The 13467-nt window shown below is 37.2% G+C and overlaps 1 protein-coding gene across 4 annotated transcripts in view; it reads right to left on the reverse strand.

Moving 5' to 3' along the window:
- Positions 1-13467, reverse strand: part of TBC1D12 (TBC1 domain family member 12) — an 85007-nt gene that overhangs the window by 65149 nt on the left and 6391 nt on the right. The window contains exon 1 of one of the 4 annotated variants that reach the window (XM_059900834.1): positions 9899-9999. The exons of the other annotated variants lie outside the window; for them this stretch is intronic. Coding sequence (XP_059756817.1) covers positions 9899-9912 — 14 coding nt within the window. The 5' untranslated portion in view covers positions 9913-9999. Of the gene's footprint in view, positions 1-9898; positions 10000-13467 lie in introns of those variants that run through there. 4 annotated transcript variants of the gene reach the window in all.

Below are 13467 nucleotides of genomic sequence, written 5' to 3' on the forward strand. Positions count from 1 at the left end.
GGCATGAAGATTACTTACATTCTTTCCAAACCTCAATCATTTTTCACTTGAAAAAGACTTTCAGCTGACAAAATTCCAAAAAGAAAAAAAAAAAAGTGGTTTTTTTGCTTTGTTTTGTTTTTTGCCAGATAGGCTTTTTTATTAATTCCAAGAATTTTCTTTTTCGGGTCATTTATGGATTTTGTCTTTGTCATTATTACAAACCCTAAAAATCAAAAAATAATAGAGAATTTTATTTAATACACACTGCTTAATTAACCTAAGTATTGCCATAGATCAGGACTATCAGAAAAGGACAGAATTCAGTATAATTTATTCTTTGTCAAAAAACCCCAGAATTTCAATGCTGAAAGTAAGGTTATAATTTTTTTTAAGTACTGAGCTGCCAGGGGCCTCAACTGTAACCAGGTCAAAGGTTCGTCATCAAGAATCAGTGAACCTGGGACTTCCCTGGTGGTGCAGTGGTTAAGAATCCGCCTGCCAGTGCAGGTGACATGGGTTCGAGCCCTGGTCCGAGAAGATCCCACATGCCGCAGAGCAACTAAGCCCGTGCGCCACAACTGAGCCTGCGCTCTAGAGCCCGTGCGCCACAACTACTGAGCCCACGTACCACAACTACTGAAGCCCGTGCGCCTAGAGCCTGTGCTCTGCAACTAGAAGCCACTGCAATGAAAAGCCTGCGCACCACAACAAAGAGTAGCCCCTGCTCGCCGCAACTAGAGAAAGCCCATGCGCAGCAAGGAAAACCCAACGCAGCCAAAAAAAAAAAAAAAAAGAATCAATGAACCTACATGAACAGGGTAGAGGAGGTCCATGAGCCTCCTCAAACTGTATGCACAATTTGAAGTAAATGATGTACTCACGAACATTTTTCTTGGGCAACTGTCTATAGCTTTCATCAAATGCTCCAAGTATTCAGTGTGCCACCCCACCACTCTCAAGAAAGGTTCACGAGCCACTTCCCAAGGTCACATCAATAGTAAGTGTTGGAGCCAGATCTCTTCACACAGTTCCTCTTCTTTTTAATCACACTTATCTTGTTCATGTCCTCCACAAAACAATCAAGACACAAGAGCTTCACAACTATGCCTATTCTCTTTCATCCTACACGTTGCCAAAATGCTTCTTGATATTCATTTAAACAGTTCAAATACATAAATTATTTTCTTCTTTCTCCTGTGTTCATGTCAGCAAGTTACCTTATGGTATATCTTATTTCTTTTAGTAAATAAGTTTCAGGCAATATCTTACTGATAGAAATCTTTTTATTCTTTTCTTGCATGGGAAAACACAATTGAATACAATTAAGGGGGGGAAAGGTAATTATAAAAATATTCTTGCTTTTCTGCTACATACAAATTACATCATGTATCAAAGGCCTCATGAAGAGGAACTCCGTTGCTTTAAGCCTAGTGTAGTACCTAAGACATTCAGAGGAAAGACAGAAACCACTAGAACAAAAGAGGAAGGATACAGTTAAGAACTTTTAGGAGAACATGAGCAGTAACAAGGAACAACATCAGCAAAATATGAGCAAAATATTCCAGTCACCAGGGGGTAAGACATCTTTTAACCTCTAAGAGAAAGTTTGGGGGACTTCCCTGGTAATTCAGCGGTTAGGAACCGGCGCTCTCACTGCCATAGCCCTGGGTTCAATCCCTGGTCAGGGAATTAAGACCCTGCAAGCTGCACAGCGTGACCAAAAAATAAAAAAAGAGAGAAAGTTGGGAAAGAAAAGCAAGATAACAGATAATGATGAATAAAATTAGCCACGTGTGAATACTTATCCACTAATGCCTCTCATATAAATAAAACTATGTTAGTGTTTTTGTTTACAATAAAAGATATCTTTTCATGTATTTAATCTTCATAATCAATACACAGTTTTGGGGGGGGTGATAAAAATGTTCTAAAATTGTGGTGATGGTTGCGCAACTGTGAATTGAGTAAAATTCACTGAGTTGTACACTTTAAATGGATGAGTTGTATGGTATGTGAATTATATCTCAAAAAAGTTATTATTTTTTTAAGTGAAAAAAAATCAAAAGTGACAATATGTAAAGACCAAGTGGGATGTATTTCAAGAATGCAAGGCTCATTCAATACTCAAAAGTCAATCAATGAACACACCATTGTAAAGCAATTATATTCCAATTAAGACGTTTAAAAAAAAAATCAATGTAATTCACCATCTTAACAGTCTAAAGAAGAAAAAACACATGATCATATCAACTTATGCATTTAATAATATCCTAAATCCATTCTTGATTAAAAAAAATAAACAGAAAACTAGGAATAGAAGTTCTCTGGCCTAGTTAAGGGCATCTACAAAAATAACCTACGGCCAACATCATACTTAAATGTGAAAGACCAAATGTGTTGAAGATTGGAAACAAGAATGTCTGCTCTCATCACTCCCCTCAAAATCATAATGAAATTCCTAGCCAGTACAGTAAGGGAAGAAAAATAAGTGTTACAGATTGGAAAGGGAAAAATTAAATTTTCGCTATTTGCAGACAACACTATTGTCTACATAAGCAATCCCATAGAATCCACAGAAAAGCTCCCAGAGCTAGTAAGTAAGTTTACCAGGGTTACAGGATATAAGGAAAACAAAAATCAATCATATTTCTATATAGTACTAGCAGTGAATAATTAGAAACTGAAATTTAAAAAAATATATTATTTACAATAGCTCCAAAAAATATTAAATATTTAGATATGAATCTAAGAAAACATGAGCAGGATGTGTATGCTGAAAGCTACAAAACTCTGATAAAGGAAATAAAAAAAGACCAAAATTATAAACAGAGAAATATACTGTGTTCCAGGTATGGAAGATTCAACACAGTAAAGATGTTAAGTCTCCCCAAGTTAATTAACAAAGATTATCTGTAAATATAGATAAGCTGATTCTAAAATTGATGTAGCAAGGCAAAGGAAGTAGAATAGCCAAAACAATTCTGAAAATTTATCTAGTTGTCATTTTCTGCATTAGAATGTGAGCTCTATGATGTTGCCAATGCATTAGACTGTGAGCTCTGTGTTCACCATTGTATCCTAGTGCTGTGCTTGCACACATAAACGAAAGTCTGCTAATTTGGGGGCTACAGAGAAAAAAATAACTGCTGTCCTCAAATTAGCTGTCTTATCCCTTCATGCCTGCTATAACAACAACAACAAAAAAACACATAGATTTGCTGGTTTATAAACAAAAGAAACATCTTTCTCACAGTTATGGAGGCTGGGGAAGTTTAAGATCAAGGCACTGGCAGATTCACTGTCTGCTGAGAGACGGCTTCCTGGTTCACAGACCGTAGTCTTTTCACTGTGTCCTCACACAGCAGAAGGCACAAGAGAGCTCACTGGGCCTCTTTTATAAGGGCATTAATCCCATTCATGAGGTCTCCACACTCATGACCTAATAAGCACCTGCCACAGGCTCCACCTCCAAATAGTATCACGCTGGGGATCAGGTTTCAACATATGAATTTTAGGGGGGACACAAACATTCAGTCTATAACACTAGTCTAATGGAAGAGTGCAGTCTGGGGAGCTATTATTTCTATGAACCTTTCTCCCCATAAGCCACTTCTTCTATAAATCATTCTCTCATACTTTTCACTTTCTACCTTAAATACTGATCTGAATGCTACTTTTAAACTGTAAGTGCATTGAGAACAGGATTTGTTTAACTTTCACAATACCCTGCATATAAGGTATTTAAACACTCAGTAAATTTTTACTTTTTAAACTAACACAATAAAAATTGGCTGTCTTTATTTTGGCATTCAGTCCTACAAGTTTTACCACATGTATAGATTTGTGTAACTACCACCACAGTCGAGGTAATGAACACTTGGATCACCCTGAAAAAACTCCATCATGTTACCTCTTTGTCGTTACCCCTCCCTCCACTGGCAACCTTTGTAAAGCACTGAAATGAGCCTGAAGATGGACTTACAAGCCAGATTCAGTGCCAGAGGAATAAATATTGCTTCCCTCATCTCACGCTCCCTGCTAGTATCAACATCGTAAGCATATATGTTTGCAATGTGATCATCGCTGGCTTTACCAGAAAGGCTTTATTCTAGCTCCTTCTTTTCCGGCTATACAGTCTGTGCTCAAATATTCTTGCTGAATGAACAAGGGAGGATTCAGACAAACAGAAAATTAGAGGAGGAGAATGACATATATCTTATTATGGCTAGAATAAACTTCAAAGCACAAGCAGAAAAGAATAGAGCATCTCATTTCTTGCCCCCAAATCCTTAACCCTCTCTAATATCCATGGAAAAGTTTTAATTTTTTATCCTAGCATTAAAGACTCTTTACAATTTGGACCCAAATTATTTTTCCAACATTATTTCCTACTACCCTTTTTACAACTAGGAGAAATACATGTGGCTTTAGCATACCTGCAACCCACTCCCCACTTCGACACTGCCTTTGCCCCAACCCTGACTGAAGCAGTAGCCCAAAGTGGCCATATTTGTATCTCATGGTCTTGACCCTCACTCAGTACTAATTAAATTGGACTGCTGATAAAACATGGACAAATTCATATGTAGGCTGAGACAATCAGATTCCCAGGATTTTTAAACAGAAGACTTAGAGATCGAGTCAAATGATGGTAAATGCCTGAACTGATAAATCATGTGCAGTTGGGACAGCTGTAAAGGGCTTTTGCAGGTAGAAACCATGCACTGAACAACCAAGAGGCAGAATAGAGATGAGAAAAACCAAGCATCCCCCGAAAGGCAGAGAAACCATTATTCCAGGTACTCTGTAGCCCGGGTATACTTTATTTTCTATCTTCAGAATGTGCACAAGGTGCCTATTACATGCCTACAATAAACCCTCCTTCACTTAAGGTAGCTTAAGTTGGCTTCTGTTCCTTAAAACTAATTAACTCTAACATATTAGCCAAACTGTACTCTTTTTCACACATTCCCTACTTTCTTGCCTCTATGCTCTGGATAGCCACATACATCTTACCTTTTATAGTAAAAACTAAGTTGGTTACACATACTTAGAACTGTAATATACCAAATTTAAAACATTTCTAATATGGGGATATATGTATACATAGAGCTGACTCACTTTGTTATACAGCAGCAACTAACACAACAATGTAAAGCAATTATACTCCAATAAAGATGTTAAAAAAAACAAAACATTTCTACTTTTGTACATCAAATGACACTATCAAGAAAGTATAAAGACAAGCCACAGAATAGGAGAAAATACGTAATTTGTTTCACTAATTAGGAAAGCAAAAGAAAATACTTACTTCACAAGTGGAAAAAGTATACTTCAAAACTGTCAACAGCATTAAGGCAATACTTATAAAGTTCAACATTTCTTTTATATTATAACACTGTCGGTTACAGATGCTGTATTATGGATTTTACCACAACCTATATAAGTTAGTCCTTTAAATATGGACTGTTTTGCAAACACCCTGTTAAAAAGAGCTGTAGGCTTCACCAAAATTGATACAGCTATACCTACTCAAAGATGACCAAATTCAAGGGTGACAGACCCCCAAGTCACTGACTTTATTTAATGCTTCAGAAGAGTACCAGAGGTGAAATAATTTATGCTTGTTTACACAAACCTCTACTATTTACACATTATGTGTCTAAATAATTTGCCTGGGCATGAATCTCTTACATCTAGAATATTAGAGTACTTACTATAGTTAACATACAAGTGAACTTGCTTAGTTGGCTTCCTAATGTATTTCAGCTGTGACTCCCCTCCAACGTTCAATTCTTCAGTCCTATCTTAACGTTGGCCCAACTGATTTCTCTCCAACAGAAACATCCCTCAGAGAAAGGTACCAAAAATACTTTGAGAAATGATACTATTACTCCCAGAGTGATCACTACAAAGGTTCCAATCATTTGACTATGTAAGTTCTCGTACTTTTTAAAAAGTTTTTAATCCAATAAATCTTTGTGTTCCTATATATGGCTCCATATATATGGTTCATATATATGGTTCTATGTCTCTTTGCAAAGACAAAAGAGCAAAAAAGACATTTCAGGGCTTCCCTGGTGACGCAGTGGTTGAGAATGTGCCTGCTAATGCAGGGGACACGGGTTTGAGCTCTGGTCTGGGAAGATCCCACATGCCGCAGAGCAACTAGGCCCGTGAGCCACAACTACTGAGCCTGCGTGTCTGGAGCCTGTGCTCCGCAACAAGAGAGGCCGCGATAGTGAGAGGCCCGCGCACCGCGATGAAGAGTGGCCCCCGCTTGCCACAACTAGAGAAAGCCCTCGCACAGAAACGAAGACCCAACACAGCCAAAAATAAAAACTATAAATAAAAAATTAAAAAAAAAACACACAAAAAAACCAACCCATCAAAGGTCCTACGGACTGCCACCTCTCACAGAACCAATTCAAAATGCTTAGTTCTGTCACACAAACTCCTTCATAATTTAGCCCCAACCTTTGTGCCTCGGTTTTTGACACTCTACCTCACCAGCCCTAAGGTGAGGTCATACTTGTAAGTCTCTACAGTTCCAAAAGTGCTGTGCTATTTCATGTATAATTCTGCCTATGCTGTTGTATGCCTATACTGGCTTCACCCTCATTCCAATCCAAACCCTCCTCATTGGTATTAAAAAAACAACAACAAAAAAACCCCAAGCATTCATGTCTCATCTACTGTGAAGAGTTCCCTAACATCTCATCCCAAAGTTAATCACTCCTTCTTCAGTGCTGCTAAGGTACCCTTGCATTTTCTTTTATAACACTAATCAGGTAATATGGTTAAGTACTGATTTATATGACTCTCCTATCTTAAGTTTGTTAATAAAATATTTTTAATCTAATTTCCTTAATGCCATATATATATATATATATATATATATATATATACACACACACACACACATATATATATATTAAAAAAATAGGGCTCAATGGCATCTGTTGAAATAATAAATGGTAAGAAAATCGTAAACTAACTCATAAGAATTGTATATGCTTAGCTGGGAGGGTCCAAAAACAAAAAAAGATTCAGTAGCAATCTTATGAATTGTAATTATGTAAAAGAACTGACTTGTTCTTTGTGGCTTTAAAGGGCAAATTAGGACCAGGAACATTACAAAGAGATACACTGTGCTCTGACATAAAGAAACTTCTAACAATTAATACTCTCAATAGGCTGCATTGAGGAAATTGAGCTCCTTGTTAGTGAAAAAATTGAAGCAGAGGCTAAACCACATCTATTAGGTGCCTAAACTCTCTAACAATAAAGAGGCAGACACTTAGCGCTAGGGTTGTTGTTGTTATTTTTGTTTTGTTGACATTTTGCTCCTCTGACCTAGAAGTACTTCCTGAATTGAAGGTATACATGATAGAACCTATCTTCCAGCAGCATAGTTGAAATACCTCTCCTGACCAAGGTAACTACTGTCTTTTTTTCCACTGGGTGTTATGATGTTTCCATCAAATGGACAACTAAATCAAAAGATTTTGGTGGTCTCATACAAGAGCAAAACAATCTTACCTCTTCATTAAAATGCGTAGCTAGTTATTATTTTAATCAAGAACATTTTATAGTGGTTATGTTCTAAAATTTTTTCTTCATGCAGTATAATTCTCAGTTATTTTATTAGTATAACCAATTTTGAAAGTTAATCCCTGTCCTAGTACTGTATCCTCAACAGCATTAATGTGCTTCTGGAAGTATATCACAAAGATGGACGTCACCCTCTAGTTATATGTGCAGTTATCGTGCTGGTTACCCTATATAATAACTGTGTATCAAAAGCTTTATTTTATTAGTCTTTAGATAACAAATTCTGGTGCTCAACACCCAATTAAGAATCACAACAAACCTTTTGTTTTCCAAACAACACCCAACACCCATTGGTACTAATTTTAGGTAGCACCAATGAAGTTAAAAAGTCAATTCAGCAGGGGTGGGGTGAGGAGTGTCAAGGACCATGTAAGAAAAAAAGCAACTTAAATTTTATCACTTTTCAAAAACACAGAAACTACTTATTCAATTGAGACCTTTTCCTGATTTTAAACTTTAATAACTTACTTCAAAACTTAAATTTCTACACAATATATCTTCCTGATAATGAACAATTTTCTTCTCATGGGTGAGACATTTAAATTGTTTGCTAGATTTACCATGGTGCTTGTAGGAGAAGTTTGCCTTTTAGCACTTGAACTCAAGTAAGAATACATTCTGTAATATTGTATATTGCATTTATCTTACACTTTGATACATGTACTTTTCAATACATAAATCTATCATACTAACAACCTAAACTTTTAAAGTCTAAATTAAACCTGATATACACAACCTGTCATTAAAAAATATTTCTGTTGCACGATATAACCTGTTAAGAAGCCATGAGGGGATGGGGATATTAGGGAAGTTAAGAAGAAGAGGCACAGCAGCTATCTTTAAGAAGTTGCCAGAAACATCCACAAAGGCATTGAAGTAAGCAGAATAGAAAAATAAATATGTAAATAATCTGTGGCAATACTCTGAAGCCCACAGGCCAAAGTACAGAGCTAACTTCCAGCTAACATTTATTCTCTCCAGCAATTTTTCTCTATACAAACCTCTTCAAACTCATTCTCTAACAGAACCTTCACACCCTCCCAATTTTATCTTCTTTCTTACCACCTTAACTGGTATAGTACAGAAACAAAGTATTTATCTTTAGTTTTATTTTATATTCCCTGTCCTGCTTTTAGAAAGCAGGTAATGAGCATTTTATGTTTTTCTAATAATGACAACAAAAACTAATAAACTGTTATAGTCTTTGAATAACTTTTCCCTGGGACAGCAACAGAAAAGTATTTCCCGTCCTTGACTAGAAAATGACTACAAACAGTCTAGATGAAAACCAGATTTGGAAATTCTAAATAATGCCCAGTGTATGATGGGTAGTTGTATATTACAGTATTGGGGAAAATATGAGAACACAGCACAGAATTTGATTTCGAAACTATCATGTTCAGTTCCAAACCTAAAATGTTTTAATCTGTGTGAGGTTAGAGACAGGCAGAAGGAAGTATTTTTTAACCAAGAAATGTATCCCAAAGTAAAATTCATATTAAAAAGAAACTGAAAAGCAAAATTCAAAGGTAAATTAAACGCATTACCAAGTTTACTCTCAAACTAGCTCTAAGTAGGAACGTAACTTATAGCTTGGTTTCCTAGGTAAACTTCTCTTAATTGCAGGAAAGAGCCTGCTGAAAACCCAGACAGTCACATGGTTTTTCCTCTTTCTTGTTTTGGCCACAGAAATAAGAAGTGCAAGAAAGGCTGAAGCAGCAAATTCTGGAGGGGAATAAGCCATGTACAACATGCAGGATTTTTTCTTAAACGCATGGAGAAGAATTACAACTACCCAGCAGAAGGACAGAAAACTAATACCCTTTTTGATAAACTATAAATAAGGAGAAGTAAAGTTATGACTCCATGTTGAAGAGACCTGAGTAAGGTTTTGTGAGTTAAAGTTTTTCACAGAACATGTAAGCATGGCTATCTAAACTACATAAAATGAAAGTAAAAGACCTTTCCCACTAATAAAAAGGAAACTAAGATTTAATTAGGCAGAGACAGTTTCTTAACCTAGTGAAAGTTAGCAAAATACTTCTACATTTGTTTTTATACCTGTTCTCTACTATATCTCTATTTATACTCATCAATTACATAGTACCTAAACATGACCCAATTTTAAATCAATAAAGCAATCTAAACTATAAATGTTATGTTGTACCTTCTTTCAGTTATTACCTGAGGAGACCTGCCTATCAATAATTTCAGCTGATACTTGAACAACGCAGGGACTATGGGGACCTACCCTCCACACAGACAAAAATCCCAGTATAATTTTACAGTCTGCCCTCCTTACCTGTGGTTCTGCATCCAGGGAGTCAATCAACAGAGGACGGTGTAGGACTGTAGTATTTACTCTTGAAAAAAATCCACATATAAGTGGACCCACGCAGTTAAACCCCTGTTTTTCAAGGGTCAAATGTATTTCATTAATTCTAGTGTGGGAACCACCTGCATCAGAATCACTTGAGAATCTTTGTTAAATATCTGGATTCGTACCGGGCCCCACCCAAGACCTACTAAATCAAAAAGGGGGCTCAAGGAATGTGCATTCCTAACGCCCCCCCCACAGCCCACACCACAGGTGATTTTTAACACTAACGTTTAATGATTACCATCCTAGGGTCTAAGCAACTAGCAACCACCACTCCCTGGGGACAACATTTAGTGTAGCTAACAGGGTTCCTAGGAATAAATAAGCCGCCTCAGAAAGGACTGGCTTTCCCTTTCTGAATAATACATTCATAGATGGGTAACAACTGTATCACCTCAAAATCTCCAAATGTTTTCACTTTTCCTCAAAGCTTTCCTACCACAAAATACTAAGTATGAAATGTATGAGTAAGCCAAGTTAAACATTTCATGAATTTAAACTTACAAAGTTGTCTCTACCTGTCGTAAAAGTTCCTTAATACAATAAAAGATGCAAACATTTTTAATCTTTCTCAACATTCTCTCCTTTCAGTTTCTTCTCAGATCTGCTTTTTAGGTGAAGCTTCACTACTTCTGGAAATTTTATATCACTACACCAGAATCCATTTTGACACCCATCCAATCCCAACACAAATTATTTTAAAATCTGCTACACAAACTGTGCAATGTTTCTTCAGGGAGTACACAAAAAATTCATTCCAGTCTCTCCCTTTCTTTAAACCAGTTGATTTCAGTGATGAAGTTGGGGAAGGGACTGTGGAGGTCATCCGTGGTATGAATAACATTTGAATCCTCACTATATACCAGATAATAAATACAAGGCCCTTAGTATATTATCTTATTTAACCCTCATGACAATCCCATGAGATAGGTATCACTATTACTCCCATTTTATGGATGAGTTGCCTAAGGTCCAGAGAGGTCAAGTAACTGTCCATAATTACACAGCTAGTAAGCTTATTTAAAGCCAGGCAGTCCAACTCCACAACCAGCATCTTTAACCACTACATTATATCCTACAGTTTGAAGATGCCACCTGCCAAAAGCAAGTCCCCTGAGTCCAACTAAGTAGGGGTTGTGGATTCTGGAGAATCCAATTTTTTTTTAATGTGCTTTTAGGTGATTTTGAAGTACAACAAAGGCTAGGAACAGTCCTCCGAAGTGGAACACTGGCAAACTTTGAGAAATAACTCATGGTCTGGAAGTTAGAAGTCTCAAATTCCAGTTCATTGATTAACTAGAATTTACTTATTACCCTATTCCTACTCCAAAGAAATTTTAAAGAAAAAAAAAATCTAGAATTTTCTAAAGAAAAAAAATGAGAGTTGCTGGTCTGTCCTCTCTGCATATGGGAAACTAAACAAAGATCACTGATGTTTAGCATGATTACTCTGAGGCAGAGTTAGACCTTTACCGAAGAAAATGTTCAAGGTAGAATCTAGAGTTGAAGGGGATATTTCTATCTCTGGCAACCTTCTCATTTTACAGATGAAAAAACATGCTGTTTTTTTAAGCATCCTCTTTAACTTGGTTCACATTTGTAGTATTTAGCCAACAAATATTTGAGGTGTACAACAGTGAATGCAAGAGAATTGTGCAATATCACAGTGTATTGGAGCTGAAAGGGACTCTGAATCTCCTAATTTCACAGATGGGTAAACTGAAGTCTAGAAATTTAATGATTTGCCCAAGATCACACAATTATTTAATGGTAGAAGAAAAGACACTACCTAGGACAAAAGCCAAGTTTCTTATTTCTCAAGACAACAGTATTTTCACTACACCGAAAGCTATGTTTTTGTTCATAAACTTCTTATAATTCACAGAAATCAATGTATTAGCTCCAAACCCTGGCAATCATATCTATGTCTAGTTCTGATTTTTTTAAATTAATTAACTATCTGACTCTGGGCAAATGAGTATAAAATAAAAAAATAAACCTTACCCTTTAGGTCACAGGAATATTTCAAAAATCAAAAAAAACTTATAGGGCTTCCCTGGTGGCACAGTGGTTAAGAATCTGCCTGCCAATGCAGGGTACACGGGTTCGAGCCCTGGTCCGGGAAGATCCCACACGCCGTGGAGCAACTAAGCCGGTGCGCCACAACTACTGAGCCTGCGCTCTAGAGCCCGTGAGCCACAACTACTGAGCCCACGTGCCTAGAGCCCCTGCTCCACAACAAGAGAAGCCACCGCAATGAGAAGCCCGCGCACCGCAAGGAAGAGTAGCCCCCGCTCACAGCAACTAGAGAAAGCCCGCGCGCAGCAACAAAGACGCAACGCAACCAAAAAGAAAGAAATAAAATGTAAAAAAACCAAAAAAACCAAAAAACTTATACAACAAATAGTTACTGGTTGTTAAATCTAGTAAATGTTGCTCCAAATAGTCTGAACTGAAAAGCTTTAAAAACCATTGCTCTAGATCACCTGAAGAACAACTCATTACCATGTCTAACTCATTTCCAATACTAAATTAATACCACCTTACTAGGTGATGGCTAGCAAATAAAAGTTGTGACAAATGTACCACAGTTATGTGATGCTGCCAACAGGGGAACTGGGTGAGGGGTATGCCAGAACTCTCTGTAGTACTTTTGCAACTTTTCTGTAAATATAAAACTATTCTTAAACAAAAAGTATTTTAAAAAATAAAAAGTAAATCTCTATGCCCATTTTGAACAGTTCAGAAAATTTCTACCGAACAAGTTAACTCCAAGTTAATATTAGAACAATAGCCTGCTTTGCTTATTGGGGCTTAGTGTTAAAATGTTAATTTAGCTTAGCACTTCGAAATAATATGTTTGGGGACTTCCCTGGTGGCGCAGAGGTTAAGAATCCGCCTGCCAACACAGGGGACACCGGTTCGAGCCCTGGTCTGGGAAGGTCCCACATGCCGCAGAGCAGCTAAGCCCGTGCGCCACAACTACTGAGCCTGCACTCTAGAGCCCACGAGCCACAACTACTGAAGCCCGCGTGCCTGGAGCCCGTGCTCCGCAACAAGAAGCCACCGCAATGAGAAGCCCGCGCACCGCAACAAAGAGTAGCCCCCGCTCGCCGCAACTAGAGAAAGCCTGCACGCAGCAATGAAGACCCAACGCAGCCAAAAATAAATAAATAAATAAATTAAAAACAAAAACAAAAACAAAAACAAAATAATATGTTTGGGCGATTAAAACTAACTTAGTCCCCAAAAATTGGAGTTTCCCAGTACTTTCTAGCTAATTTATATTCAGATGATCACATCTCTAACCATGAAGTCCTTGAACCAATGCTGAATTGCCAATTGTTTAGTACAGATATCTAGGGTCTTGCGGTTGGTTGGTTTCTTTAAGAAAATACTGGATCTGAGAGGGGAAAAAGGGTCAGAAACAGGGGAAAGATACAAAAGACTCTTCAGCCATTAGCTCCTCAATCTAATATTATAATGGGTAG

Source organism: Balaenoptera ricei, chromosome 16 (genome assembly GCF_028023285.1).
Source record: "Balaenoptera ricei isolate mBalRic1 chromosome 16, mBalRic1.hap2, whole genome shotgun sequence".
Classification (NCBI taxonomy): Eukaryota; Metazoa; Chordata; class Mammalia; order Artiodactyla; family Balaenopteridae; genus Balaenoptera; species Balaenoptera ricei.